The following is a 26,226-nucleotide window of genomic DNA, read 5'->3' as shown; positions in this document are numbered from 1 at the left end:
ACTTTCGCCCGGTTTATTGCATTCAATTTGAGCCACAAAGCAATTAAAACGAAGCCAAATGAAAAGGCATCCCATGGGAAAGCTATTTGGGTCCGTTTTGTGAGGGAATTGGTCGAAAAGGGGAATACCCTAAGGAGGCTGTTGCTTCATGCCTATATTTGGGAGGAACGAAATCCACCTAAAAGTCGAAGCACCCGACCCGTTGCAAGGTTAGCCTGAAATCTAGGCCAACTGCAAGAAGTTCCTGCCAGTGGGCCAATAAAAGCCAAAGCCACCACACCACAACACCACCTTCCCACCATCTCCATCTACCGAAGGTATAAAAGGTTGGCCTGAGTGCGCGCCCAGCGTTCGCTCCAAGTCCAACAAGAAACGCGCGTGCGCAGCCGTCGCCATCGCCAGTCGAACGTTAGCAGCCTCCGCGTCAACTTGTGCTCCGGTCTACGTCTACGTCTACAACTCCGGTCTCCCTCGCCATCTCCGTCTCTCTGTGCTCCACATCTGAGGCCCCTTCGCCAGCTCCGAGCTCCGCGGCACTGGCACTTGGGTTTTGCATGTGCAGTATATTGCATTATATTATTTATAGCAACTTGTTTTCAAAGTCATTACGTGTCGCGAGCGCCGCCGCGTAGTCGGTGAACAAATTGTGCATTTTAAAAACAATTCCCATAAGCGGCCATAAGCAAAACTGCAAGAAGCCAGAAGGCTAAGCAAGGCTAAGGCTGAGACTCATTCAACAAATTTATGCGATATCTTTTGGGCTTTTCTGGAGCCTCCCTTCCCGACACATTCTCGGAGTGCACTGCCTGCATACAAAACCCACGCAAAAGACACACAACAAATATGCAAATGGAAAAGGTAAGCGATACCTAAATGGATCACTTTGATGGACACTTCTCTCTGGGCTACACTTTCACTTTCGATGCCCGTCGAAGCGTCAGGTTTAAGGTTACACCACTGGCCATGCCATGCCATCTATTTCGCCTTTGAACTGGTCTAAGTCAGAGCCATGGCTAAGACTGGCGGCTGAGTCACGCTGCAGGCCAGGCCAGTAGATCCGAAGCGAATAAGAGGTCTGGGAAGAGAAGTAAATACATATTTATGTGCTACTATAAAGTGAATAGAACATTTGCCACATGATTCCGCAGACAGCACTTTTGTTTCTTATAATTATGAGTAAGCGTTCTGCTTAAAAAATCATTAGCATTCGTTCTATCAAATAGAATTGGTCCAAGAGTTTTAAGTTTTCTTCTTCTAACCACAAGTGATTCGAATAAACAAATGGAATGTATTTTGGGACTGAAAAGTGCCCTACGAGCAGCAGATGCATTCGATCAGAGTTCATTGCAGTTCAAATGGCAACAGTAGTAGGCATCATTGATGGTCTTCCAATGGCCACATGGACCACCTATAAAACACCTACATCCACCAGATCAATGTGATCTTCAAAGGTCTGAAACATTTTCAACTATCACTTTTAACGATTATTACAATGGCACGGCATGGCCTGCCTGCCTGCCCCACACTTTGCCACTCAATGTGGCCCAATTTCGTTTAGCTGAAGTGCAGCACTCCACACATGATCAATGCTCGTGATCGCTGATCGCTGATCGCGAGATCATTACGATTATTGTCTGGTGATTCGATTCATTTCACTACTGAGGCCGCAACGAAAACGAAAATAGAAAAAGGAAAAGCGTTGAAAATTGCTCTCTGATCTTTTCTATTTTTGAAAGGCGGAGGCGTGTGGGTGGAGATTGTTTACGCCAAAGGAAAGTCAAAGTGAAATGAATGGAAAGCAAAGCAAATTGCCAGTCAGTCAGTCAGTCAGGGGGCCAGGGGACCAGGGGGCCAGGGGCCAGTGGGGCGTGCGGCCCAGCCCAGCACAAATGTCTGTGTGTAATCCGAATCCGAGAGCAGCAATTTGAGATCGAGATCAGAAACTCGGTCACAGTTCCGCGGGGATCGCTTGAGTGCATTTCGATGCCAGAGCAACTTGTTTAACCGGACTCCGGACCTAGACCTAGGCTTCCACCTCTCTCTAGGGTCGGGGGTGTGCGAAGGAAAGCCGTCCAGAAGTCAGTGGCGGGGCCCATGATCGCCCTGATCAGCGCTCGGACAGTTCGTCCGGTTCGATCGGCTCCGCGTAATCCAATTAAAGGAACAATCTACATTTCAATTCAAAACTAATGAAGTGTAGTTAATTCACAACAAAGGCAGACATGTGTTGAATGCTTGTTGTTGGACCGTCGGACCGTTGGACCACGTTTTGAATGCAGCAACTGGTGGTACCGCTGGCATTTGAAAGGCCAGGGGTTTCAGCGGAGTCAGAGTCCAACTTCCGTCAAACACTCGATTGTGCGTAGTCCAAACAATTCATTGATTGATTGTCGATATGGCGATCAATTAAACAGATTATGATTTCTCATTGGCAACAGAACCTAGTGACAAATCAGGGACAGCTGTCAGTGAAAGAAAAACCAAAAAATTAACCACAAATTCTTACAGCGAACGCTGCTGATTCTGTTACTGGGTCTGGTTTTGTGCCTCGAATCATCGCAGGCCGCTCGTCGTCTGCGCAAGAAGCCCAAAGTCTACAATGCCCTCATCACCACCGATGATAATCTCACCTCCAGCAGGGCCTATCCCGTCATCCAGCCCACCATTCATGAGCCGGGCTATGCTCCCTTTGGGCCCTACAATCCGTACGGCTTCTACAGTCCTCCATTGGTGAGGTTCGGTCAGCCAATTGTGCCTGGTCTGACGCCCAACGAGAGGGTGAGTATAAGAATGAAGGATTAAATCCGAGATGAAATGAAAAACTAAGGACTGTCTCTTATAGCTGACCTATCCCCTGCCCACTGGAGCACAGTATCCTGCTGGATTTTCCCAATACGAGCCCCAACAGCCTGTGGAAACGCCTGTGGAAACGCCTGTGGAGCAACAGCCCTTGCCACAGGCGGCTCCGCCATCACTTGAGCCCAAAGAAATGCCCAAGGAACAGATTCCGCTGCCACTCAACGAACAAGGACTGCCGCCCGTCCTCATCCGGCTGCCATCGCAGTACACTGGACAGCCGACCCATCTGCCTCCTTATCCGTACAGCCAGTACCCGGTGATCTATGATCAGGCTGGATATGTACGCCAGAACTATCTGCCGCCCTACGACTACTACCCCACACAGGGCTACCCGATCCGGGAGCCAACAGCAGCATCAGCAGCGAATGCACCCGCAGCGCCACCACCACCGTCGCCACCCCAAGAGGAACCGCAAGCCTTGCCGTTGGATCTGAACCTGGAGCCGGTAAAGCCCAGTTTTGAGGACATCCGGAACGGATCGGAGAGTAAAAACAGCGAGGTTCCTGATGTGCCGCCGCCACCAATACCGTCGGGTCCGAGGCGTCCGAGACCCGCTGAGGGGGATAATTGAGGCCTTTCGCTCACACAATCCAATCAAATCCAACCCAATCCACACACGTATTTATTACCATATTTCTTAGGCATAAACCGATTTGATGTATTGTACAATGTCGTTTAACCCGTAAGCTTAGTAAGTGTTCGCATCCACAGATAACGAATAAAATGTAAAATCACCAAAGCGGTGAATGAACTTGGTTTGGGGTGGGACTGGGAACTGGACTCCAGGGAACTGCCGATGACGATGAGTGCTTTCGCTTTCCTCTGACCTCGGGGAATTGTTTATCATTCGCTTCCATGCAAAATTGACTATAAATTGAGCTGACTCTGCAGGCTGTGGACACAGTTTACATTGGAAGAGCTTTGCAGAATGAAGCTGACCCTGCTGCTGATTCTGTGCGTTTGCCTCTTGGGCTTTGGTAAGCAAATAACATTCTTTTCATATATATCTTCTCACAGCTGGGTTTCTCTAGTCTTTGGAAATACCCTGGTCACCAAGCCACCATTTCTGCGTAGCCGTTACAGCCTTCGCTGGCGGAAAACAACCCCAGCAGCCACAGAGGCAACCACTGGACACCCCATGGACCTGGCCACCTCCACGGAGCATCCCAAGATGAGAACTTCAACGGCCAATGCGGACTACGATTACTACGGCAATGGTGAAGCAGACAATGTGGTGCACAAGTAAATGGCCAATTTATCACAAAAAAGTCAGTTCATAAAATATATAGAAAGTCGCATCAAATCTTATCAATAAAATTTTGAACTATCAGTTATCTGTCAATTATATACAATACAACGAATAAACTAATATATCACATTTGAATTTGAATTCGAATTTAAATTAAACTACCGTTTAATGCAGATATTAAATATCGATGACAAGTATCGATGCAGGAATTAAATATCAATGCAAAGTATCGATTCAATAACGAAACAGCTGTCTGGCCACTCTGTCAGTTTGAAGAACAGCTGATTGCGGGGGGAAAACCAGTTTGGGGCGAAAAATGTTATTAACAAAATGCGCTCAGAATGTGATTAAAAGCAACTTTCAAAAAGCTGCAAATCTACTTGGGGGCCGTCGGAGTAAATCTGGTTTGTTTCAAGCCGAATCAACTGTCGAGAGCGGGGCCAGCAGGCGAGATTGGGGGTGAGTAGCGCTACGCTTAATGCTGTGATTGGGGAGATTTTTGAGAAGCTTTTGATTTACGCGCAGCAATCGCAAAGCCGAATCGAATTCAGCTATCTATACGACGACAACGAGAGCGGCAGCAGCAGCAACTGGTGGCGGTGTGGGGCTTTGCAGATTCTACAGTACTCAAAAACAATCGACAGGGAAAACACGTAAAATGGTGGTGAGTGGGAAAATATATGGCATATTTCGGAGCAAGGGCAATTGAACTGCGTTCTCAGCACAGTTCAGTTTATCAAAAGACTGTCTTAGTCGCCCGCTTATCGCCTCAGAAATTTGACCCCCAAGGCCAAGTTGTGGCTTGAAAAATTTGAGTATCGCTTCTGTTCTACATACTTGTTGCTCGCCGCAGGTCAAACTAAATGAACAGGAACGTGCCGAGAAGCTGCAGCCCCTCCTGGACGCTGGCTGGACTTTGGTGGATGGCCGCGATGCCATCTGCAAGCAGTTTGTCCTGAAGGACTTCAATCAGGCGTTCAGTTTCATGACAGGCGTGGCCCTGTTGGCCGAGAAAATCAACCATCATCCGGAGTGGTTCAATTGCTACAACAAAATCAACGTCACTCTCTCCACCCACGACGTCGGCGGCTTGAGCTCCCAGGACATTCGCATGGCCAATTACTTTGAGACGCAGGCCAATTTGTTGAAATAATTAATCTTTCTTGCATGTATTCTCTCTGGTAATCCAATAAATATTCAGCCCAATGTGGACTTGCTAAAGATCTGGTATTCGGCCTCTTCTGTAACATCCGGCGATGTTTCGTCCTTGGTGTAGCCGAGCTTCTTGTAGAACGATATGGAATTCTCATTGTTGTTTAGCACTGTAATCATGACCTTCTCGAGATTCCAGTGGCGGGCACAATCCTCCAGCGCTTGCATCATAAACCGTCCCAGGCCTTTGCGTTGAGAGCTGGCCGCAACATGCATTTCATAGCTGCAAAGCAAAGCCAAATTTAATTGCTCAATACAATAGAGAAGGGAATGTTTAATGTGCTCACTCACCAATAGAGTATACAGTCGTAGTTTTCCATGTCAAAGCGAAACATGCAATAGGCCACATTCTCTTTCTTGTCGTTTTGAGCCACCAGATAGCGGGCCCAGTTCTTGTTGTGCTCCGCCGCCTTTATTTTGGGCTGCCAGCCCATTTTCAATTGTTTGTAGTAGGGCCCCACGTTTGTTTCTGCCAGCTTAAAGGCCCATTTTATTGTTTTCGCATCGGCATCGCTCTTTGTGCGGCATATCAATTTAAACTCTTCGCCGGACGGAGCCGTGTACTTCTCGTATGGCAATGTGTCGAGTGGATTTTTGGCACGTGCAGCCGCCTCTACAAACTTCTGCTTGGCTCCGGTACTGAGTTCGTCTTGGTTTCCCATTATATTTGTTTTCGTTTCGTTAATAAATTAGCAGAAAAACAACAAACAAAAAAGTGAAGCGCGCAAACCAGTGATGACAAAACACATGCGAGCTATCGATTATTCTTTTCCAAGCTACGGTCACACTTTCGGGTAATACACTCGTCACCCGCCAGGTGTCTCTGTTGATAATTACATCTATGTATTTGCCATGTAACAAATTTACACAGTTCTACCGAAAAAGCGACTTAAATTTTCACAAAGGTAGACATTTAATAATTGTTGTTGGGTTATAGCTGTGCGTTAGATACATTGACTTCGGTTGGTCTGACATTGTAAAGGCGATTTCCCGGTCCAACTTTATCGTTATAGACACACGTGACGAAGCGTTTGAATCCACTGTCCAGCATGCCACAGCCCACAAGGTGGGTTTTCCCGTACGCTATGTTGGCGAACATCCACATTTCTCGCGAGGCATTAGCCGGAAAAGCAGCCACATGAACGGGTAATATTTTGCGATATTGGTTCCACCAATTCTGTACAAAAAAGGACATGCCTTTGGCAGGGTGCTTCTTGAGATCAACAAAATCGGAGGTCACTGCCACATTAGGAAAGCGGTATGTGTTCACGCAGAGATTCGCCGTTTCCTCATTACATTGATTGGTGATCCGCATCGCCATGAGCGCCAGTTCATCGTCCCATTCGAACAAAGGCAGTTTGTTCGCTCGAGGAAGACCATGAGCTAGTCCCTGGCTCAGCCGGGTGCGCACCGTATTGTGTAGATCGAGAATATTCTTCATGCACTTTTTGAGTCGCACGCCCTCGTGGCTTTTCCCACACTTGGGACCCCACTGGGAAGAAAAAAGACGTTTATATCTCCACCGACAGATCACGTTCTGGATGTTATATGTCTACTCACGAATTTCGTTTCACAAGTAAGATGGCGTACGTTCTTTTGGCAGAGGAGCGACTTGCAATAGTTTATAGACTTTGTTGGCTTGGGATAAACTTTGCGAGCAATGTGATAAGGGTATTTCGTCTTATAGGTAATGATTTCTCCTGAAATATGAAAATAGAGTTTACTCAGAAGCAACACAACAATCCATAAGATGTTCATTTTGAAACTACTGCAGAGAAGAATATCGAATGGGGCTACTTATAGATTTCGTTTAATTGCAAATTTTATGGTTGCAAGATTATTTAATTTGATTTCTTACGCTTTAAGAGGGTTGCTTCTTAGATCTTATATGCAACAAAGATAAATTCATTTAATATATGGAAAATATTTTAATGGTTTCCTAATTTAGAAATAGCCAAGATCTATATAACCAACAATCTTTCGATGGTATAGTTTTCACTTTAGTGACCTTAAATTTAGTGAGAAAATAGTGTATTATTCAGGATTATGAACTATAGTTGATGATGATTTCAAAATAAAGTACGGTAACCGCCAAATTCGTTCCGTCTATCGCACAAAAATATCGAAATAATTTTTATTAAAAAATAATATATATCGATATACTGACATCCCTATGAAATCAACAATACTTTGTTTACGTTTTCCAATTTCGTATATTTACTAAAATAAAAGTACATATAGCAGCAAATTGAGACTTCGAGACTGCCGACATTCGTTTAGGCATTAACAGTTCCGGAAAATAAGGTAAGTGTGCATTCTGTGCCCATTTGCCTAGAACTGCTGACGTTATCACTCTGAACCTTACAGAATCGCAAGCAACAACAATGTTTAAGAAGTCCAAACCAAAGAAGGAGCCACCACCAACTGCCCCAACTGTGGATGAAATGCTGGCGGATATGGAAACATTTGAAGTGCAACAGCCTCCAGTAGAAAGCAGCTCGGAAATTTCAGATTTGGAACATGAACTATTGACGGAGCCGGAGAATCTACCGCTTCAGTCGTGGTGGAAAGTGTTTGATGCCTACGATCAAAAGGTGGCGAAATTGACTGGCACAGTAGACACCTTGGAGTCCCAAAAAAAGCAATTACAGTCCTGCTGCGAGGTGCTGGAGAAGAGTGCCCAAGAACTACGTGAAGGCATTCAAAAGCAGCTGTCGTTGATTAAGAAATCTGTTAATTAATATGTAAGGCGTGTTTAAGAGGATATGTATATTGTCTAAATAGATTTTAAATTCTGCAAAATGTAAAATTCCTGTAATAAATAACGAAACTATCGATGGTAAACTATCGATACCTACCTGAAACAGTTTAAATACGTACTTGGTTCGTTTCTCGGTGGGTGGTGGATGGTGGCGACACAAAAAAAAGTTGTTTCTGGAGAACAAAACGAATTAAAATGCCAGTGCTCGAGTGGATATAAAAAGTATGTGCCATTAATCAAGGTTTACATAAATAATAACTCCATAAACTGCACGGGAAATCCGTTTGTTTCGGGCCTGGATGAATAAGCAGAAGAACAGGTTTTTGGGCCCTGGTAACGAAACGAAAAAAAAACTTGGGACTGGCTTATAACCATTTACGCCAGTGGTAGCGCGTTAATGGGAAATACAGCGACCAGTGGAGGTCGATTGTTTTGTGTGTGTTTGCGCGTGTTTGTTTCTTTTAAATATTTGATATGTATTGCAAGTTGGCCAAATCCAATTAACCAAACGAAAAAGTGCAACAATTTGTGGCTAATTGAATTTCGTGTATCTTATTTTGGTTTAAGCCACCAACAACAACAGCGAGCAGCGAGTAAGAAGCAGCGCATCAGCGTTTTTTGGGCCAGAATACACACACAGCCACACACATTTGTACACAACAACACACTCAAACCCTTTTGCACGCACAGCAAGAAAAGAATAATTATCCAATTAAACGGTTGTCAATAGTGCAAAGGAATGCATTTAATTCCATTGACCAAAAGGAAATGTGCGCTAAAGACTGGAAAGCCACAAACGGGAAACTAACAGTAATTTTCACGGGCACACACGCACACCTATAACCAACTCTCTATACGAACGGACGTACATATGTATGGATGTGTGCGTGCGTATGTGAAGTGCTAATGAGATGCTGTGGCGCTGCTCTTCCTCTCTCACTGCTCTCCTGCTGTTTGTTGCTGTTGCCTTTTATGCAAAGAAACGCAAAAATTGTTGTTGAACAAAAGATTTTGCGTATATTTTATTGTTGCTGGAAAAGGTGAAAGCCACTTTTTGCCCCTCTCCATATGATCTGGAGCTGGAGCTGGTGCTGTAGCTGTGAGCCTGCTCTGGAGTCCGGACGTATACGTAATGCAGTGTTTCTTTGTGCGAGAGTGGCAGGGCAACCGTTAGTGCAATCAACTCGATTATATCCATTCTCATTCTTCTCCAACAGCTTCTCGCGTGGAAATGTCACAGATTGGTACGCGGATTGCGGCCTGAGCAATTTCCCTGCACTGCACCTCTTTCTCCTCTGGCACACTCTCTATTGCAACAGAGCGAAACGGCGACGACGGCTGCAATAATGTGATGCCTGGGGGTCAGACACAGAGGTTAATCCAAGAAAACGCAACCTAGAACTAGTTAGGTTTCCACACACACACACACACACCACATACACTGCCAGAACACACACACACACTATCGCCCAGACACAAATACAACACAATCCAGCCAGATGAGCTGGCTGCTGGGGCTCCTGGCGGTTTTGTGGATGCCCAGTGAGCTGCTGGCCGTTCCAACGCCACTCAAGCTGCCAGGTAAGTGCCCAATACTTTCCCCCCCTTACCCACAAGGAAACGCTGAGTCAAGAGCTTTGATCTTTCGTCAGGCTACACCCACAAACTGACGCCGTACATCAAGCACTGGGAGGCGGCGAACTTCGATCGCAGTGTGCTGCAGGCAGCCCAGCTCAGGCACTTGGAGCAGGCGCGCTTCCGCCAAAAGCGTCAGGTGGATCCCACACCGTCGTCGACATCGACATCGTCGTCGTCGTCGTCGTCATCGTCCTCGAGTGGATTAGCGCACACAATACGATTGAATTTCTCGGCCCATGACAGGTGAGTGTGCGTGGGTGGGTTTGGACTTTGTTGCAGCTTGAACTCAATTCAATTCCGAGCTCCGATTACACTTAATCACTGTCCCCCTTTCGCTCTCTCTCCTCGCAGAGATTTTCGATTGGTGCTGCGTCAACAGCCGCATTCGGTGTTCGCCCACGATGTGGAAATCGAGAACACATTGGGACCCATCGACTACGATGTCTCACGCATTTACACCGGCAGCTTGGAGGACGATGAGGCTGCCCATGTGCAGGCCATTCTAACCAGTGATAATCTGCTCGATGGCACGATTGAAACCCAAGCGGAGCACTATTACATCGAGCCAGCGCAACGCTACTCCCAGCAACTCGCCGAGAGCGGCGTCCACAGCATAGTCTATAAGTTAAGTGATGTAAATATGCAAAAGGAGCACCTCGGAGGCGGTCTGAGCTCCCAGGTGCCAACAAAGACGCACTGCGCTAGCGAAAAGTTGAGAAAAAAACGTTGGCTGCCAGAGGAGGTAAGCAATTGCCAAGGGAAATGCCATTGTATCGGATCTAATTGATGTTTTTTCTTCTAGGTGGCCATGTCTGATAGTCCTACGCCCACGTACAATCGTAACCCGCCTTTGCCATTGGATCTGGAGGTGCCCTACAATGATGATTTTCGCGTCCTGGCCTCCGAAGAGGATCGGAGTGATGAGAGGCCAACCAGAAGATATCCAACCACCTCGACAACGAGGAACACTGGCCGCAGCACCGAGAGCTTTCTGGCCACCCTGACGAAGCCTACGTCGAACCGCAATATACTTGTAAATAACTATAATCCCTCCAATGTCGGCGAAGGCAGTCGCAGCTACAACAGCAACAATGCCAATAATAATAGCAACAACAACAATAGCGGAAACAGCAACAACAATGTGCGTAAACTGTATACGAAGCACAAGAACATCATTGTGAGCACATACAATCGTCCCATCGAGCCAGAGTTTGGCACGCCCTACGAAGAGCCAAACAACAGCAGCAACAGCAACAGCGGAAACGGAAATCTACCGAGTAACTTCTTCAATGCCAACTGGACAACGCTCTTCCTGGGGAACAACAACAACGGAAACAGCAACGGCAACAGCAACGATCGTCCAAGCCACAAGACACACGTGGAGATCATCACAAAAAACGGAGCCACCAAAAAACCAAACATCATTGTGAATAACTACAATCCGGAGATTATATTCGCACCGAATCCACACAATCCGAGCTTTAACAGCATGCTGATGACGAATTTGCTGAGCGGTAGGGGCGACGATATACACAGTTCGCCGCGGCTGCTGTACGATCGCAAGACCACGTGCATGCTGTATCTGCAGGCAGATCACACTTTCTTTCAGAAAATGGGCTCCGACGAGGCCTCCATTGAGGCCATCACGCGTCATGTGCAGCGTGCCAACTCGATCTATCGAAATACAGACTTTAATAACGATGGCAAGCCGGACAACATCACGTTCATGATAAAGCGCATCAAGGTGCACAATATGAACGCCATGAAGGATCCCAGCTATCGCTTCCCCGGTAACTATGGCGTGGAGAAGTTCTTGGAACTGTTTTCGGGTAAGAATATTGAAATGAATGCTCCTTCCGTATGATTTAATCGCTTCAATCCACTGCGCAGAGGAAGACTACGATGCCTTTTGCTTGGCCTACATGTTTACCTACCGCGACTTTGAGATGGGCACCTTGGGACTGGCCTGGACGGGAGATCTTAAGAATGCTGGCGGTGTTTGCGAGAAGAATGGACACTATCGGGGCTCCCTGAAGTCCCTAAACACGGGCATTGTGACGCTCTTGAACTATGGCAAGCATGTGCCACCCGCCGTCTCACATGTGACGTTAGCCCACGAAATTGGCCACAATTTCGGCTCTCCGGTAGGGTCCCCCATTCCACATTCCTTTATATGATCATCGATCTAATCGTCTTTTGGCTTTTCCAGCACGATCCCGAACAGTGCACGCCTGGCGGGGAGGATGGCAACTTCATTATGTTTGCCCGTGCCACCTCCGGGGACAAGAAGAACAACAACAAGTTCAGCACCTGCTCTTTGAAGTCCATTGAGCCCGTACTGAATGCCAAGGCGCGTTCCATGAAGGGCTGCTTCACTGAGCCACAGTCCTCGATTTGTGGCAATGGCGTCGTAGAACCGGGAGAGCAATGCGACTGCGGCTGGGAGGAGGACTGCAAGGACTCATGCTGCTTTCCCATGTCCCGTCAGCCGCGTATTGATGAGACGCCCTGTACCCTGACACCGCATGCCCGCTGCAGTCCCTCCCAGGGCCCCTGCTGCACCACCGACTGCAAGCTGAAGTTTGGCGACAAGTGCCGTGACGACAATGGCTGTCGCGATCCCTCGTTCTGCGATGGACGTGTGCCCCAGTGCCCGCCGTCGGTGAACAAGCCGAACAAGACGATCTGCAACAAGGAATTTGTCTGTTATATGGGCGACTGCACCGGCAGCATTTGTTTGGCCTATGGCCTGGAGTCATGCCAGTGCATACCCGGACCTCAGGACGATCGGATCAAGTCTTGTGAGCTGTGCTGCAAGCTGCCTGGCGAGGACAACGCGTGCAGGAGCTCCTTCGAGTGGAATGAGGCTCCCTTCGATGTACCGGACATGTACTCGAAGCCAGGCACACCGTGCAATGACTACAATGGGTTCGATTACACACATTCTCAAACCCAAAGGTGCCACTCATTATCCCCCGTTGCTTTTCAGATACTGTGATGTCTTTCAAAAGTGTCGCGAGGTGGATCCCTCCGGCCCGCTGGCCACGCTGCGCAAGCTGCTGCTCTCAGAGGAGAGCATTGCCACATTCAAGAAGTGGATGCAGCACAACTGGTATACAGTGGCTTTGGCCGCCATTGGCGTCATTTTGTTGCTGGTAAGTGGCACGAATTTGGGGCGTGACAATTTCTTTAAATGGGAATTGATTGAGAAATTTAATTTGACTTGAGTTTGTTCTTTGGTTTTGCAAAAGTTAATGCGCCTGGTCACGCATATGCTAAGGGATCAGCAGGAGGCCAAAGGGCTTGCGCAGGCTCAATCTCAGTCTGTGGGTGAGCAGCCAGCATTCGACGTCCGAATCCCTTTAGAATCCATTGAAGAACACGTTCATTTAGCAGTAGTCTCGTGCGGCTATATTAGGGCAGAATCTAGGAATCATTTGATGAGCATTGAATCCATTTCCGATTCCTTTTCGATCCCATCCCGTTCTATTTAATCTGACCCTCTCTCTGTGTCTCTCTTCGGCAGATATTGAGCACAAAGCTGCTGGCGAAACGGTCGAATCTGAAGCTTAAGTCCGTCACTATAATACACAGCGCCACCACGGAGACGGTGCGACTGCCGGAGAACAACAACGGGGTGATAGTCCACACTGCTGTGCGGACAAAGGTGCCCTTCAAGAAGAAGGTGCGTGGCGAGCGCAGCAAGAAGTCTGGAACGGGAGCGGTTGCAGGAGCAGCTGCCGTCGCCGCCGTCGCAGTGGGAGGTTCCCGTGGAGTTGGAAAAACTAGCTCAAGTGCAGAGCCAAAGAAGACGCAAAGATCCCAGGGGATTGGCAAGAAGAAGTCGTTGGAGGAGGATCCCAAGAAGTCCAACAAGAAACTGGGCAAGCACATGAAGGAAATCATCGATTACTCACATCGAAACAACAACGGCGATGATGCCTCCAATCTGTCGACGACCAACAATCACACCAACACCTTTGGCAAGGTGCAAAAGTGGCTGCTGGAATCGCCAATCGTGGCCCAACCGCTTTCGCACATCGAGCACAGCTCCCGGGTCCGCAAGGTGATGAGCAAATCGCAGTCCACACCGGAAAGGCTGGTACAGAAGCCACCGCAGAAGACCAAATCGATGGGAAATCTGTCCAACGAGAAGGTGAAACTCCAAGTGGTCTACAAGCCACCGTTCAAGTTCTCGCTGCGTCTGTCCAAGAAGCCCAAAGTGAAGACGCACGTGGTCGCAGGTCGGCCCAAGCGAGGACAGAAGGGCAGTACGCGTACTGCAGGGCAGCCTGCCTCCAAGGACATCGCGGCGCGCACCAAGCGGAGCGCTCTACTTCTCTGCAATGAGGCAGAGGATGATAACCAAATTCTGACGCTCAACGAGCCTAACTACGAGACGCTAAAGCCTCCGGTAACGTCGCGACCCACAGAGCACTGCTACGAGAATGTGGATCTGCAGGCCGAGGCCTCCACATCAAAGTCTAGTAGCTGTAAAGTTGGTCCCAGCTCCAACAGAGGCAGCTTGGAGGGGCCAGCGCCACCGGCACCAGTTCCTGTCCAGCGCAGCTCGTACCGTCGCTCCAACTCGCTGTCCACCCACAATCCCTTCGCCGTGGCTCCGCGACGTAGCAGCAGCAAAGTGAAAGCCGATGCCCAGGCCGCTGGCGGCTCTGTGAATCTTACGCGCAACTTTGGCAGCACCCAGAACCTCATCAATCTTAGCCAGAACCTGGCCAAGACCAAGAAGCGGAGCAGCCTCAACCTGAAGGCCAGTGGGGCCAAGAACGGCAAGGATCCATCCGTGAGCAATTCCACTGCCTCGCCCCAGCGACGTTCCTCCTCCAATGCAAACCTGCGCAGGGACAGCAGTGCCTCGTCAAAGGCAGCGCCAGTGCCGCCTACGCGCAACTCGCGCAACAGCTTCAGCAACATTCCGCGAGCCAGCCTTGGTGGCGGTGGCTCGAACGTCACGACGACAGCAGGGCCGCCCAGCTTCTCGCGTCAATCTTCCAGCAGCACCACGACGACGAGCTCGTCGATTGCTGCGGGAGCAGCGTTACCCCTGCCGCTGCAGCAATCCGCCTCGACCAGCGCCATGCAGCGACAACCGCCTGCCCAGCCGATGCGACGGAGTCTCCACAACTTCCGGACGCGCTCAACGGCACCGGCGTCAGCGTCTGCACCCAAGCCAGGAGCAGGGGCGGCTGCGACGACGACCGCCGCCACAGACAACAATGAGCTGCCATCGGACCTGGAGGTAGTCGTGTCCGACGTCGAGAATCTGGTTAGCTAAGAGCAGCAGCGGCAGCAGCAGCAGCTTCGCGGCGGTTGCTTCTCGTTTCCAACCAACAACCAACCAAGTGAAAGTGATAAGTCTTAATGTTAGTTATACAAATTGTCGCATAGGTTTACATGCATTCCTGCATATACGAGTATATACATTGTATATATATTTGTATTTGTACATGCAAAGATATATGTATGTATATGTACTTTACACTGCCTTAAACTTGCCGTTTCTGCTGAATATGTGAATACCACGCCACGCCCACACCCACGCCCACGCCCAAACACACCCACACAAACTCTCGTACATATCCCCCGACCAAGGCTCGCCTCCACCACACACACAAACACACACACAACCAGCAATCCCTGCCGCACACCCACCCACCCATTGAAAGCCACCGCAAATTCCAAACCGCCAGTCGCACTCACTCACCGCACGTTGTACCTTCTACTGTTTACTGTTGTATTGTATTGTATTCTGCAAACCGAAACGAAACAGAACTTTGCCTACATCTGAGCATACATACCTATTATATATCTACAGTGCTGGACTTAAGTGTTAGCGCAGCAATAGCTTTTCAGCTTACTGCTGATTCAATAGCTCTTCCAACGTAATTATCAAAACATAAATACTTTCGTCCGATAAATTAATTAATTTTCTATAAGATTCACGCATTTCGCCTTTATGTCAATGAGCTATGTCCCATCTATGAGCCCATCTGATCACCTTTGTCCTAGTTCCGTGGCACTGTCCAATATTTAATCTCAAAGTACCTTCAAAGAAGCCACAGAATCTCAGAGGAAAATCATTCTGCCTTTTCCCAGCCAAGACAAGAATAGCTGATAGACCAGCAGTAAACTGAAAAGCTATTGCTGTGCTAACACTTATGTCCCGCACTGTCTATTTTGCACCCATTCGATGAGGACTCCTCCACTATCCGTGATGTTCCTGTGAATATTGTAATAATTCGAGGACTGTTGGATGGAAACATCTCTCGAGTTTGGGTAGTCTTCTAAGATGGGTGTGAATGATTGCTATATGTTCAAATATCTTATGTAGATTGTGTGCCACAGCCGAGAATCGTATGATGTTCTATGAGACACACAATCGAAATGGGAGTTTATGTTAAAAATCGCTCTCGTTATGTTAATTGCCAAATCTTGGCATCTGTTTGAAACTAATTTTTAAAACAGTATTACTCTTAATATTATGTACCTACTACTTATACATGTACTATATGTATGTACTTATAGTTTGACTACACTTCAACTTCGAACAACGAACGATCACTCATCTGAACACACACTCAAACACACACAGAACAATACAAGGTGCTATTTTAGTAATGAACTAAACTTAAAGAACTTTTCAAAACATCCTTTGCATATTTTTCAAGATCAAAACTAAGTTAAGGAACAATTAGGACAGCGAAGGGGAGGACAGAGGGATTAGGGAGTAGGTGTTTGGTTTTTGGTGTAGCCCGAGTAGAGTATACATATAGAGAGTGTCAGAGAGAGGAGGAGAGTAGTTGATAACCAACGATAACTGTCAATAAGAATCAAAAGCAATATGCATCGAAGTTAGTTTTTACGAGTAGCACTTGCAGTAAATTCGACAAACATAGAATATTAGCCAGCCACGCCACGACCCCCCACATCCCTCGTCAAGCACTTGCACATACTGTCAGCACGCCTCGAACCCATAGAGAGAGAGAGATATAATACATACATATACCATTGCCACTATCGCCTTCGCCAAATCAGTAGCAGTAGTAGTGTACATACAGAACGTACTAGCTATAGGATATATCAAATGGAAATAGTTTTTATAATGCAATAACAAGTTAGAGCAATAAAGAGCAAAACAATAATGAGGACACCTAACGATATTCATTCGACACCCACACCCACACACACACACAGATGCATATGTAGGTATATATATATAGTCACATTCCGTATCGAATCACAAAAGCGGCTTTTGAATTAAAACAAAACAAGACACTCACTCACTCAAACAATAACGATTTGTAGTCTAAGACAATGATTGATATTTGTAGCTATATGAATGTGTAGGAAATCGGCGTATCAAATTGCATCTATACTATAAATACTATATACATACATACATAAATACCCGTACATAAGGGGCGTGCAATACCATTGCAACTTTACGAGCATTTGGGTATATTTTTGTGGAATATACAAACCATTATTAGATAAAACACATAAGCTCCAGCTCAAGAAACCGACCGAACAGACCCGATCGACAGAATGACAGACACAGACACAGACCCAGACACAGACCAGACCAGACCAGACACAGATAGTTAACGCGTGTAGGCCAGTGAGAAGAGGAAACGGAAACCAGGAGCAAGAAAAGCTAATGAAATAGTAGGAAAAACGAGTACGCGACAATCGCTTTCAAATGCTTATAACATTTAAACAAAACATTTAAACGAAAACAAAATCAAGAATCGAATTGACTTAATTTGTAATTTATCTTCATAAAAAAGACGGCATCTTGACTATTTCAATATGGAACTATACAAAGCCAAGTCAACAGAAAAAAACCTAAACTAATGGCAAGAAAAATGTTTTAAGACTACCAAAAAAATATAAAAATATAAAATTGCCAATGTTTGTGTACTGTATATAATATTAAATGCAAATGATTAATGTCTAAGCGGAACAGAGAGATCGGACCGGATCGGATCGGATCGCCCGACCGAGAGAGAGAGAGAGAGAGCGAGAGATAGAGATAGAGAGTATTTTGATGCGTGACAAAAAAGACTATTTAGCGCGAAATGAACAATTTTTGTGTATTGTACATAAGAAATCGATTGATTTTAATCTATATATACATATATGTATAAATATATAATTGTAAAACTGCAAACGATTTTTAAATCTGTATGTGTATTGTGTACCTCAATTGTAATTAATTTTTTTTGTACTTTTCACCAGATGGATTAATGCTATTTTTATAATTTAGCTAAATGAATTGCATATAAGCATGTAATCTTCCCCCCGCCCACACACAAAAGTCCCATTGTCACCTAACTAGCCCCTAGTTAATGGCCAGTTTTCCCTGTTGTCAAAGACCGCCATCAGCATCGGCATCGGCAGCCACCCACCTCATTCCATCCCATCCAAGAACAAACATATTGTATTTCTGTCAATTAAGAGCGCGTAAATGTCTTCAAGAATCGAGTTCGAGCAAAGCAAGCAAAACGAAAACGAAAACAAAAAACAAAAACCGAAGAGCAAAGAAGTGAATATTAGCATTTTATGATTAATAATTTTAAACCAATCGAAAACAATAATTAAATTAACGAACGTATTATTAGCGAACAAAAGCACATGTGTGACATTTAAGTTGTACTTTATTTAACGATTACTATTACTAAAATATTTTATTTATTAATCTTAGGCAATAGCACGAGCGAAACAAAACACCGCTAATTTGTAACCCTCACAACATACACACACATATGCGATACTTTATAATTTCATCATTTTAAGTGAAATTCAATTAACAATAAAAACGAAACTAATACTTAAACACGAGAACATTTTCACATTTCACATTGTGCGATTGTCCGATTTCTAGCCCGTCTTTTTCTCTGCCTTTTCCAGTTTCAATGCGCGCTTGGCCATGATCCAGAAGAACAGACTGGGGCACAGATGGCGGAGGTAATAGGCGACCTTGGCCTGAACATCGCTGACCAGAATGTCGGGCTCGTTGCGCAGAATGCACTTCAAAATGCGTTCAGCCAACTTATCGGGCGACATGCCCTTGGCAGTAGAGTCGTCCATTTCTGAAAGGCAACATTGAATGTTGATTACTTGTTGGACATACATATGTATTCCGTTGACTTACTGCCATAGCTTTTACCCGTTCCTGTGAGCGCATTCAGTGAGAGCTGAGTGCGTACGTAGCCGGGACTGACGGTGGAGACGTTTATGTTCTTGCTAGCCACCTCGGAACGCAGGGAGTCCGCAAAGGCCTGCATGGCATGCTTGGATGCGGAATAAGCAGCTCTCTGGGGTATGGCAAACTTTCCCTGCACCGAGCTAATGAAGCAGATGTGACCGCTCTTGCGTTTTAGCATCGATGGCAGAAGAGCTGGAAAGTAAAGATATATACCATTAGTTGGTTGTATTAGGCATTGCACAACTGTTTACCCTTCGTTAAAGCGACGCTGCCAAAATAGTTGACCACCATTATCTTGAGATCGACATCCACTGCCGTAGAGGCCACATCGGCTCGCACACTGATGCCTCCATTGTTAATCAGAATGTCCACTTGGTTGTACACACCCAGGACGCGCGTAACAAAGTCAGGTATGGTGTTGAGCTCCGCCAGATCCAGGCCAAGCACAGTAGGTGGGTACGCAGGTTCCTACATATTCGCAGTAATGGCAATTAAATTGCTAAATAATAACAGCTGTACACATTACCAGGTCCAGTGCCAAGAGATCCTTTTTAACGCGCTCCAATTCCAAGGTGCGCCGAGCTGCCAGAATCACTTTGCAACCTGCTTTGTAGAAAACATGAGCCAGAGCCTCGCCCACGCCCGAGCTGGCGCCAGTAATGAGCACTACCTGGAAGGGTTTTACATAAGTAAGGAGTCCCGAGAAGCTATTAAAATTAGTCATTACCTTGCCCGGCAACTGATTACGGTATTTCTGGGCACGGAATCGCTGCCATATATTGAAGAGTGCGAGCGGCAGAGCCACTGGCATCAGAATAGTACCCAGCACCCAATAGAGCACATTCCAGTCGGTGCTTCCGGCACATTTGTTTAAATCTTCCACTTTCATTTTTGGCGATTTGGAACTTTGAACTTTTTCCGATTTTGTTTACAACAAATACACAAATGAAATGGTTTTCGACGTTGACCTGTGAATGCCAACAACTGTTGCGTTGCAGTGGGAATGGCGGAATCTAACAGCTGATTGTTGTTACGTTGTTGAAACCGCTCTCCCAGAATTAAATTTCAATTTTCAATTAAAAGCAAATGGTAATATGTATAAATTGATAAGACAAGGACAGCGCTTGAGCTGTTGGATGCCGGCTGCCCACCAAGTACACACCACAGCCGTGCAATGTACCTTTTGGGAGCGCGAAAAGAAATCCGGCTACAAGACGAAACTGCCAGAGCCATCCAAGAAACAGCTCATAATGGATGGTCTACGGGACCTAAAGGAGGAGATAAAGCTGTGGCGGAAGGAAGTGACGGAGCAGCTGGAAAGCGATCCCATACTGGTGTTTCGTCCTGGCGAAACGGATGTGGTCTTCGACTTCAAGGCTCCAGACGTTCTGGACAAGTGGACTGTTACCACGGACGCGGACCACGGCGAAGGTAAGAGCACAGCCGCTCTGGAACTGAGTGCAGCCGGAGCGGGTCTCTTTCATGGCGAAGTCAACTCGAACCACACAAAAGATGGCATAATAAAGCGGACAGGCTATGCCAATATACGCACAAAGCGAGTGCGGGTTAGTAAGGATCCTAAAAATGAGTATCAAGTTCGCCTTGTAATTGCCTGATCTTTTCCCTGCAGAAATCCTTCAAGCGAGAGTCCACCTACGACTGGACGCAGTACAACATGCTCATCATGAAGGTGCGCGGTGATGGACGCAGCTATCTGATCAACCTGCACACCGAGGGCTACTTTGATCTCATGTGGAACGACATCTACCACTATGTGCTGTACACCCGCGGCGGCCCCCACTGGCAGATCGCCAAGATACCCTTCTCCAAGTTCTTCCTATCCTCGAAAGGGCGAGTCCAGGATCGCCAGGGGGCCATACCGCTCAACAGGGTAACCCATTTCGGCTTCTCCGTGGCGGCCAAAAAGGGTATGGATGGTCCCTTCGGCCTGGAAATAGACTACGTGGGCCTGGAGTACGATCCCAGCCACCGGGAGGAGTTTGCGTATGAAATGTACCAGACGCCCAAGTATATTGTGGCTACGTAATGCCGATAGGGGCTGTGTTATTTAATTGTAAATTGTAATCGAAATAAACAGCAGTTTGTTTCTAGCTCTCTGGCTCTCTTTAGTGCACTCTCTCTCTCGCGGTGTGCCTTTCTCTTTTCCATCAGCTGTTCAAATGTTTACATTAATTTCAGTCGGAACACATTCAGGGTCATTTTGTTTGCCATTTCTTTATTTCTTGGGGATTTCGAAAGGTTTTGCCGCCCCGCCCCTTCGTCAATGCACGACAACTAATTTGGGGCCCCCTCCGACACCCCAAGCGCTAAATGTACGCGTCTGGCGCTGTAGCCGTTCTCCGCGTTTCACATCGTTTCAGTCTGCTCCGAGACTTTGGCCGATAAAAGCAGCGGAAAAACTTCCGCCTCAGTGTTTTTCGTAGTGATAGGCCTGGTGCTCTATTACTATCAACCAGCAAACAGTAGATAAAATCATGGTAAGTGTTGATGGATGTATATTTCTGGCTGCGTTGCATGGAATTGTGCCAACAAGACAGTCACAAAACGCGATGAAGAGGCAGCCAACGTGACCATGTGGCAGTTCAGTCACCAGCAAAGCGGTTCGACCTTGAGTGCACGTTTTCTTTTGCTTTTAATCCTGGCGACAACCATAACAAACTAAAATCGATAATAGAATTCGCTCTGCTAGTCCGGCTCTTACACATTTTACCGGTTTGGTTTGCGGCGGAGGCACTAGGAAATTAATGCGAAAACCAGTTGCGTTGCTCTGGCCATCGAAAGTGAGGAATATCTGAAGCCAAACCAGTTCTGGCCACCATTCCTGTTGTCGGTCTCCACCTTAACCTGTTGATTGTCTTTTTGGCTCAGTTGTGCCTTCATCAGCGCCACTTGCTGACGTGTTTAGTAGTTTAAAAATGGTGCAACACCCGGTAGACATTACGAGATGCGTATCTGTGAAGAGGCCTCGTAACTAATCCTCCTTATCTGCTAATCAATTACAGCAAGAGACGTACCTGTACGATCCCAGCTTGCTGCTGAAGCTCGACTTTCATCGCACCCCGGCCACGTTCAAGCCATTCATATCAGCGGCCAATCCCGGCGAGCCATGGATGAAGGTGCGTCCCCTCAAGGACACGGACTATGATCGTGGCTTCCTGCAGCTGCTCTCCCAACTGACACACGTGGGGAATGTCAATCGCACACAGTTTCTGAGTAAGTAATGCCACCCACACGCATCTATCCTGGATCACAAGACCTGGATCTATTCTCATTTGCAGCCCGCTTCTCGCAGATGAAGGCCAGCGGGGACTACTTTGTCACGGTCATAGAGGACACGCGCAAGAACGAGATCATTGGAGCTGCCTCGCTGGTGATCGAGCGCAAGTTCATCCACAATTGTTCGGTGGTACGTTGAGAAAATCTATATTCTGTATTCCTATTCCTCTCATATTCTCTTTCAAAATTGAAGCGTGGGCGCCTGGAGGATGTGGTTGTCAATGACACATATCGTGGCAAGCAACTGGGCAAGCTGTAAGCATTTCCCTGCAATTCATTCACTGCGGCGTATTCATTGCTTCTGTGTCTTCCAGAATCGTGGTCACCGTCTCTCTGCTGGCCGAAGAACTAGGGTGCTATAAAATGTCGCTGGACTGCAAGGATAAGCTGATCAAGTTCTATGAATCCTTGGGCTATGTGCTCATACCCGGGAACTCCAATTCGATGACCATACGCTATGACGAGGGTACGCCGCTGAAGCGCAATGCCACCTCGGCCAGCTCCAGCTCCAGCACTGGTGCAGGTGGCGACTCTTGCCAAACTGTGAGCCTCGATTTTGCCTCTTGACAATTAGCCGCCAACGCTGCTCCAAAATCCAAGCTTTGAGTTGATCCCTCAACCTCAAGGCTGCAACTGCGCGAGGCGCAATGTAAAGCAAACGAAAATTGGACCCAAACAAAAGAAAACTTTCGAAACGATTGCCAAATATTCATTGCGCTAAGGGCACGATGGATTTTTTGGACAGCGCTGGCAGGCGGTGGTGTCCTTGTGGGTACACACTCTCGGGCGGATCCCCATGAGGACATACAATTAGTTATTTAGATTTAAAGTGGAATCTGGCAACATATGTGTTGCATTTTTTTCGTTTTTAATTCTTACAGAACTCTCAATTTTATAACTTTTTCTCTCCTTTCTGCTACTGAATGTGCGGCGGGGCGCTCTCAACTCTCAACGCAAAAGGTAGTCGTTATATTACCCTTTAAGAGCACCTTCATCAAGTAGCATTAACATTGATACACATTCAGACATAAATACATCTAAAAACTAATCAACAACAAAACTGCTAGTTATTCCGGCAAGGAGACTCGCATCAGTACAGATTCGAATGCAGAAGCTGAGACACACTACTCAGCTTCTTCCGCGTCTCATGAATACGCGCACAAATGGCCGCACTTGGGGCACTTTGAGTGTTTGGCAAAGTACTTTTGGAGATGCTCGATGTGGCCGCCGTGTGAGCAGCCCTGGCACCAGGCGTACACACCGCGCACAATCAGACCGCATACGCAGCACTTGGCCGACTGCATGGACTTGCATTTGTCGCAGTACCATCCCACTTTGTTGCCCAGCGGACGGCCGCAGTCGCCGCAATTCGTATGCATTGCTGTGGAGTGCTGATTCAGTTGCTGCACGGAATGCAGCCAGGATCGGTTGATCACCTCGCAGGCCTCGTTCCACAGCTCGTAGCGATGCAGCTGATCGACATAGGTGTGAAACCAGTGCTCCTAGATAAGAAAGCCATGAAAATGGAAAATTTCTTGCTGTTCGTATGGGGGCGGGCTACTTACAACCAACGCATCTTCAAGGGGCAGCAGTTTGCGGGCCTCCCCAAGAGCTATTATCACAGTCAAAGCAGTTTGCACATCGCCAACGTCATTTAGCAGCATGAGAGCATCGGCCACAAACTTGTGCGGCTCCCACATCGGTATGGGCGGGACATGGCTGACCTTCAAAACCGTGGGCACATGCGGCGGCTGAAAGAAGCCAGAAGACAATCATTTACAATTCGTATAGAACAAAGCAAAATGATTCCTCCTACTTACAGGAGACTTTTCATGGTCAGATGCCTTGATCTCTAGTTGTGGTCGCGCTGCCTGCACATCGTGATGTAGAGCAGGAAATGCCAGTGCCTTGGCCGCCTCCGTGGGTCCCACATAAATGAAGCCATTGCGCAGGAGCTCGAAGTTATCGAAGGTAATCTCGCTGATGATTTGGGTCTCGGAGAGTATCACAGAACTGGTCGGCGGATGCTCCACTCCGCTGCCACCCAGCGGATCGTCATCCTCGTTCGTAGCGGCAATCTCATGTGTCGCCTCTTGGGCATTGCCGTTCAAATCCTGACTCAGGTCACTGCGTTGCTGGGGCCAATCGCTGGCCACTTGAGTGGCACGCCTCGAGTTGATGGGATTCTTTTGATTCGAGAAGGAAGATCGATGCTCGAAGGGCGGCTCAAAGTGATTGCTGCCGTAGAACAGTTTCAGAAAGTTCCATAAAGTGGTGGCCTAACAAAATTATAGTATTTTATAAATGTAGTCCCTTAGCCCCCCACCCCAACTGCTTTACTCACATTGTGTTTGCTGTATTTCTTGGACACCTCCGAATTGTGCTCGCAGAGCTCGGCAATTTTTTTCCCGCTCATAATCAGCTCCCGGGCGCATCCAATAAAGCATTCATGCTCCTGGCGAGGCTTGGAATCGGTTTCGCTTAGGGGAAAGCCAGAAAACTGCGGTAAAGATTGCAATTAGAAGATGACTTGAGTTTAGCAAAGTATCTCTAGCTTACAGCATCCTTCAGCATGAATTTGTACATCCTGGAATGGTCCAAGTGGAACTGAATGCTCCCCGACACAATGGCTTTTCGGTGATTTCTATGGAATGCAATTATATGTAAACGAAAGCATAATTGATGAATATTTTCAGACATACATAAAGCTGGAGTTGGTCTTTGTATTGGATACTCCGCTCGTCTTGGGTGCGTATTCCTTGATTTTATTGGCAAATGATATGTCGCCGTGTCGGTCCAGGCTGGCTCCCTGGGCATTGGCCTTCAAAGCCGGCCGTGTGGCATCCTCAAAGGCGTGCTTATGAAGGGTGGAGTCCTTGCTGGTGGAAAGCAGGCAATGGGAATCGCTGCCCAGCCAAGCAATGCCCGTCGTCACGTTTGTGTGCTCGTTAAAGGAGGCGAATGGTATATAGGGTCGTCGTATGTCCCACACATGAATGCTGTAGTCCACCACCAAAGCACAGCTAGCAATGTGATATCTGTAAGACGAGACAAGGAGCATTAGGTAATGATTTCATGACGTGCCAAATCTGTCTGTACGCACGTTCGCTCTGGTCGCCACTTGACCCGTCCCACCACTGCTATCGTGTGTATTGTGTACTCCAGACCTGGTCGCCCTTCCATGTCCCACACCTTGATCTGCTTGTCGCGGCTGCCGGTGGCCAGCCATTTACGTGTGGGATGCCAGTCGCACGTGTAGACGGGCCCATAATGCGCCGTAAACTGCACCATGCACTTGTCCCACTTCCGCATATCCCAGAGCTGGACGGTGCCGTTCTCCGAAACGGCTGAGAATATATTTTGCTCGTGTGGACTGAATTTGACATCGCGCACGGACTCCGAATTGCTGAAGTATGTGTTCACGGACTTGTCCGAGCGTATATCAAAGCACTTGATGGTGCCGTCCTGGGAGCCAGAGATCAATATGTTGGGTTCGCTGCTGTGGAACGTCACTGTGTGGGCAGTGCGCTCGTGTTCGTTGTAGACAAGCAGCTGCTTCTGGCGTCCGCACTTGGAGTGGTCCCAAACGGATACGACGCCATTGGTGGCCGCCGTGGCCAGGAGATTGCAGTCCATGGTGCTCCAGGCAACATCGTTTGAGGAGTAGCTAAGATTTTGGTTCTTCCCGCCGCGCATATTACAAACCTCCCTAAAGCCATAATCGTCAATCGAATAGACCTTGAGCACTGTGAAGGGAAGGGAAGTAAATGTCTTAACTTTGGTCGAAAATCCTAGGAAAAATTTTGATTCTTACAGCTGCGCCCGGCCACTGCGATCAGAGTGTTGTCCTTGCTGAGGGCCAGGGCGTTGGCGTGGCCTTCCATACAGATCCGAGAGTCGGGGTATCGCATTTTATTAGAAATTACAATAATTCGAATTTTCAAAACAAAAACACTGTCGTCCCTCTTGATAAGAATATTT

At 47.3% G+C, this 26,226-nt stretch overlaps 11 protein-coding genes across 14 annotated transcripts; 7 read left to right on the top strand and 4 right to left on the bottom strand.

The window, feature by feature from the left end:
- Positions 1-399: 399 nt before the first annotated feature.
- Positions 400-3,588, top strand: LOC6595131 (extensin). Its single transcript, XM_002020261.2, has 3 exons — positions 400-858; positions 2,509-2,778; positions 2,843-3,588. Exons 1-3 carry the CDS (start codon positions 745-747, stop codon positions 3,428-3,430), a joined length of 972 nt encoding a protein of 323 aa, XP_002020297.2. The 5' UTR covers positions 400-744; the 3' UTR covers positions 3,431-3,588.
- A 196-nt stretch (positions 3,589-3,784) lies between these two features.
- On the top strand, positions 3,785-4,105 carry LOC6595132. The gene is made up of 2 exons (XM_026984369.1): positions 3,785-3,836; positions 3,891-4,105. Exons 1-2 carry the CDS (start codon positions 3,788-3,790, stop codon positions 4,103-4,105), a joined length of 264 nt encoding a protein of 87 aa, XP_026840170.1. The 5' UTR covers positions 3,785-3,787.
- Positions 4,106-4,403: 298 nt separating this feature from the next.
- On the top strand, positions 4,404-5,336 carry LOC6595133 (pterin-4-alpha-carbinolamine dehydratase). Its single transcript, XM_002020263.2, has 3 exons — positions 4,404-4,567; positions 4,634-4,772; positions 4,962-5,336. The coding sequence occupies exons 1-3, from the start codon at positions 4,425-4,427 to the stop codon at positions 5,259-5,261; spliced, it is 582 nt and encodes a 193-aa protein (XP_002020299.1). The 5' UTR covers positions 4,404-4,424; the 3' UTR covers positions 5,262-5,336.
- Positions 5,249-6,019, bottom strand: LOC6595134 (N-alpha-acetyltransferase 40). The gene is made up of 2 exons (XM_002020264.2): positions 5,612-6,019; positions 5,249-5,543 (listed from the first exon to the last, which is right to left on the bottom strand). Exons 1-2 carry the CDS (start codon positions 5,980-5,982, stop codon positions 5,306-5,308), a joined length of 609 nt encoding a protein of 202 aa, XP_002020300.1. The 5' UTR covers positions 5,983-6,019; the 3' UTR covers positions 5,249-5,305.
- A 195-nt stretch (positions 6,020-6,214) lies between these two features.
- Positions 6,215-8,301, bottom strand: LOC6595135 (venom allergen 3). The gene is made up of 3 exons (XM_002020265.2): positions 8,201-8,301; positions 6,881-7,020; positions 6,215-6,812 (listed from the first exon to the last, which is right to left on the bottom strand). Exon 3 carries the CDS (start codon positions 6,759-6,761, stop codon positions 6,252-6,254), a length of 510 nt encoding a protein of 169 aa, XP_002020301.1. The 5' UTR covers positions 6,762-6,812; positions 6,881-7,020; positions 8,201-8,301; the 3' UTR covers positions 6,215-6,251.
- LOC6595136 lies at positions 7,547-8,193 on the top strand. The gene is made up of 2 exons (XM_002020266.2): positions 7,547-7,624; positions 7,688-8,193. Exon 2 carries the CDS (start codon positions 7,705-7,707, stop codon positions 8,059-8,061), a length of 357 nt encoding a protein of 118 aa, XP_002020302.1. The 5' UTR covers positions 7,547-7,624; positions 7,688-7,704; the 3' UTR covers positions 8,062-8,193.
- LOC6595137 lies at positions 8,247-18,295 on the top strand. 2 transcript variants are annotated; one of them, XM_026993271.1, is made up of 10 exons: positions 8,247-8,303; positions 9,299-9,662; positions 9,734-9,962; positions 10,071-10,461; positions 10,522-11,548; positions 11,610-11,863; positions 11,929-12,647; positions 12,709-12,874; positions 12,971-13,049; positions 13,246-13,351. In XM_026993271.1, exons 2-10 carry the CDS (start codon positions 9,581-9,583, stop codon positions 13,290-13,292), a joined length of 2,994 nt encoding a protein of 997 aa, XP_026849072.1. In that variant the 5' UTR covers positions 8,247-8,303; positions 9,299-9,580; the 3' UTR covers positions 13,293-13,351. The 2 variants fall into 2 exon arrangements, with proteins under 2 accessions (XP_026849072.1, XP_026848618.1); XM_026992817.1 differs by lacking the exon at positions 12,971-13,049 and having other exon boundaries at positions 13,246-18,295.
- Positions 18,296-18,379: 84 nt separating this feature from the next.
- LOC6595139 (dehydrogenase/reductase SDR family protein 7-like) lies at positions 18,380-19,864 on the bottom strand. The gene is made up of 5 exons (XM_002020269.2): positions 19,676-19,864; positions 19,475-19,618; positions 19,200-19,416; positions 18,895-19,140; positions 18,380-18,832 (listed from the first exon to the last, which is right to left on the bottom strand). The coding sequence occupies exons 1-5, from the start codon at positions 19,835-19,837 to the stop codon at positions 18,621-18,623; spliced, it is 981 nt and encodes a 326-aa protein (XP_002020305.1). The 5' UTR covers positions 19,838-19,864; the 3' UTR covers positions 18,380-18,620.
- A 145-nt stretch (positions 19,865-20,009) lies between these two features.
- LOC6595140 (complex I intermediate-associated protein 30, mitochondrial) lies at positions 20,010-21,059 on the top strand. Its single transcript, XM_002020270.2, has 2 exons — positions 20,010-20,513; positions 20,579-21,059. The coding sequence occupies exons 1-2, from the start codon at positions 20,043-20,045 to the stop codon at positions 20,993-20,995; spliced, it is 888 nt and encodes a 295-aa protein (XP_002020306.1). The 5' UTR covers positions 20,010-20,042; the 3' UTR covers positions 20,996-21,059.
- Positions 21,060-21,191: 132 nt separating this feature from the next.
- LOC6594938 (probable glucosamine 6-phosphate N-acetyltransferase) lies at positions 21,192-23,316 on the top strand. Of its 3 annotated transcripts, none has more exons than XM_026993176.1 (6): positions 21,192-21,446; positions 21,972-22,182; positions 22,248-22,375; positions 22,439-22,500; positions 22,560-22,788; positions 23,127-23,274. In XM_026993176.1, exons 1-6 carry the CDS (start codon positions 21,444-21,446, stop codon positions 23,166-23,168), a joined length of 675 nt encoding a protein of 224 aa, XP_026848977.1. In that variant the 5' UTR covers positions 21,192-21,443; the 3' UTR covers positions 23,169-23,274. The 3 variants fall into 3 exon arrangements, with proteins under 3 accessions (XP_026848977.1, XP_026848969.1, XP_002020307.2); XM_026993168.1 differs by lacking the exon at positions 21,192-21,446 and adding an exon at positions 21,838-21,899 and having other exon boundaries at positions 23,206-23,316; XM_002020271.2 differs by lacking the exon at positions 21,192-21,446 and adding an exon at positions 21,841-21,899.
- Positions 23,317-23,331: 15 nt separating this feature from the next.
- On the bottom strand, positions 23,332-26,179 carry LOC6594939 (GATOR complex protein WDR24). Its single transcript, XM_002020272.2, has 8 exons — positions 26,060-26,179; positions 25,349-25,991; positions 24,948-25,283; positions 24,805-24,889; positions 24,590-24,745; positions 24,066-24,524; positions 23,811-23,996; positions 23,332-23,747 (listed from the first exon to the last, which is right to left on the bottom strand). The coding sequence occupies exons 1-8, from the start codon at positions 26,154-26,156 to the stop codon at positions 23,391-23,393; spliced, it is 2,319 nt and encodes a 772-aa protein (XP_002020308.1). The 5' UTR covers positions 26,157-26,179; the 3' UTR covers positions 23,332-23,390.
- Positions 26,180-26,226: the final 47 nt, after the last annotated feature.

This window comes from Drosophila persimilis, unplaced genomic scaffold (genome assembly GCF_003286085.1).
Source record: "Drosophila persimilis strain 14011-0111.01,24,50 unplaced genomic scaffold, DperRS2 tig00000000-arrow-pilon, whole genome shotgun sequence".
Lineage (NCBI taxonomy): Eukaryota > Metazoa > Arthropoda > Insecta > Diptera > Drosophilidae > Drosophila > Drosophila persimilis.
Note: the sequence above shows the minus strand (reverse complement) of the source record. Positions and strands in the feature narration are given on the sequence as shown.

Coding starts and splice junctions, on each gene's coding strand:
- LOC6595131 (XM_002020261.2), top strand. CDS start 745: ATGCGATATCTTTTGGGCTTTTCTGGAGCCTCCCTTCCCGACACATTC. Junction 859..2,508: donor CAAATATGCAAATGGAAAAG/GTAAGCGATACC, acceptor AAATTCTTACAG/CGAACGCTGCTGATTCTGTT. Junction 2,779..2,842: donor GTCTGACGCCCAACGAGAGG/GTGAGTATAAGA, acceptor TGTCTCTTATAG/CTGACCTATCCCCTGCCCAC.
- LOC6595139 (XM_002020269.2), bottom strand. CDS start 19,837: ATGAAAGTGGAAGATTTAAACAAATGTGCCGGAAGCACCGACTGGAAT. Junction 19,141..19,199: donor CAGCGTCGCTTTAACGAAGG/GTAAACAGTTGT, acceptor TTTACTTTCCAG/CTCTTCTGCCATCGATGCTA. Junction 18,833..18,894: donor AACGGGTAAAAGCTATGGCA/GTAAGTCAACGG, acceptor GTTGCCTTTCAG/AAATGGACGACTCTACTGCC.
- LOC6595134 (XM_002020264.2), bottom strand. CDS start 5,982: ATGGGAAACCAAGACGAACTCAGTACCGGAGCCAAGCAGAAGTTTGTA. Junction 5,544..5,611: donor TACGACTGTATACTCTATTG/GTGAGTGAGCAC, acceptor TTTGCTTTGCAG/CTATGAAATGCATGTTGCGG.
- LOC6595137 (XM_026992817.1), top strand. CDS start 9,581: ATGAGCTGGCTGCTGGGGCTCCTGGCGGTTTTGTGGATGCCCAGTGAG. Junction 9,963..10,070: donor AATTTCTCGGCCCATGACAG/GTGAGTGTGCGT, acceptor CTCTCCTCGCAG/AGATTTTCGATTGGTGCTGC. Junction 10,462..10,521: donor AACGTTGGCTGCCAGAGGAG/GTAAGCAATTGC, acceptor TTTTTCTTCTAG/GTGGCCATGTCTGATAGTCC.
- LOC6595140 (XM_002020270.2), top strand. CDS start 20,043: ATGTATAAATTGATAAGACAAGGACAGCGCTTGAGCTGTTGGATGCCG. Junction 20,514..20,578: donor TACGCACAAAGCGAGTGCGG/GTTAGTAAGGAT, acceptor TTTTCCCTGCAG/AAATCCTTCAAGCGAGAGTC.
- LOC6594939 (XM_002020272.2), bottom strand. CDS start 26,156: ATGCGATACCCCGACTCTCGGATCTGTATGGAAGGCCACGCCAACGCC. Junction 25,992..26,059: donor CGCAGTGGCCGGGCGCAGCT/GTAAGAATCAAA, acceptor TTCCCTTCACAG/TGCTCAAGGTCTATTCGATT. Junction 24,890..24,947: donor AAGACCAACTCCAGCTTTAT/GTATGTCTGAAA, acceptor TGCATTCCATAG/AAATCACCGAAAAGCCATTG.
- LOC6595135 (XM_002020265.2), bottom strand. CDS start 6,761: ATGAAGAATATTCTCGATCTACACAATACGGTGCGCACCCGGCTGAGC.
- LOC6594938 (XM_026993168.1), top strand. Junction 22,376..22,438: donor TCATCCACAATTGTTCGGTG/GTACGTTGAGAA, acceptor TCAAAATTGAAG/CGTGGGCGCCTGGAGGATGT. Junction 22,501..22,559: donor GGCAAGCAACTGGGCAAGCT/GTAAGCATTTCC, acceptor TGTGTCTTCCAG/AATCGTGGTCACCGTCTCTC.
- LOC6595136 (XM_002020266.2), top strand. CDS start 7,705: ATGTTTAAGAAGTCCAAACCAAAGAAGGAGCCACCACCAACTGCCCCA.
- LOC6595133 (XM_002020263.2), top strand. CDS start 4,425: ATGTTATTAACAAAATGCGCTCAGAATGTGATTAAAAGCAACTTTCAA. Junction 4,568..4,633: donor GCCAGCAGGCGAGATTGGGG/GTGAGTAGCGCT, acceptor ATTTACGCGCAG/CAATCGCAAAGCCGAATCGA. Junction 4,773..4,961: donor GGAAAACACGTAAAATGGTG/GTGAGTGGGAAA, acceptor TGCTCGCCGCAG/GTCAAACTAAATGAACAGGA.
- LOC6595132 (XM_026984369.1), top strand. CDS start 3,788: ATGAAGCTGACCCTGCTGCTGATTCTGTGCGTTTGCCTCTTGGGCTTT. Junction 3,837..3,890: donor CGTTTGCCTCTTGGGCTTTG/GTAAGCAAATAA, acceptor GGGTTTCTCTAG/TCTTTGGAAATACCCTGGTC.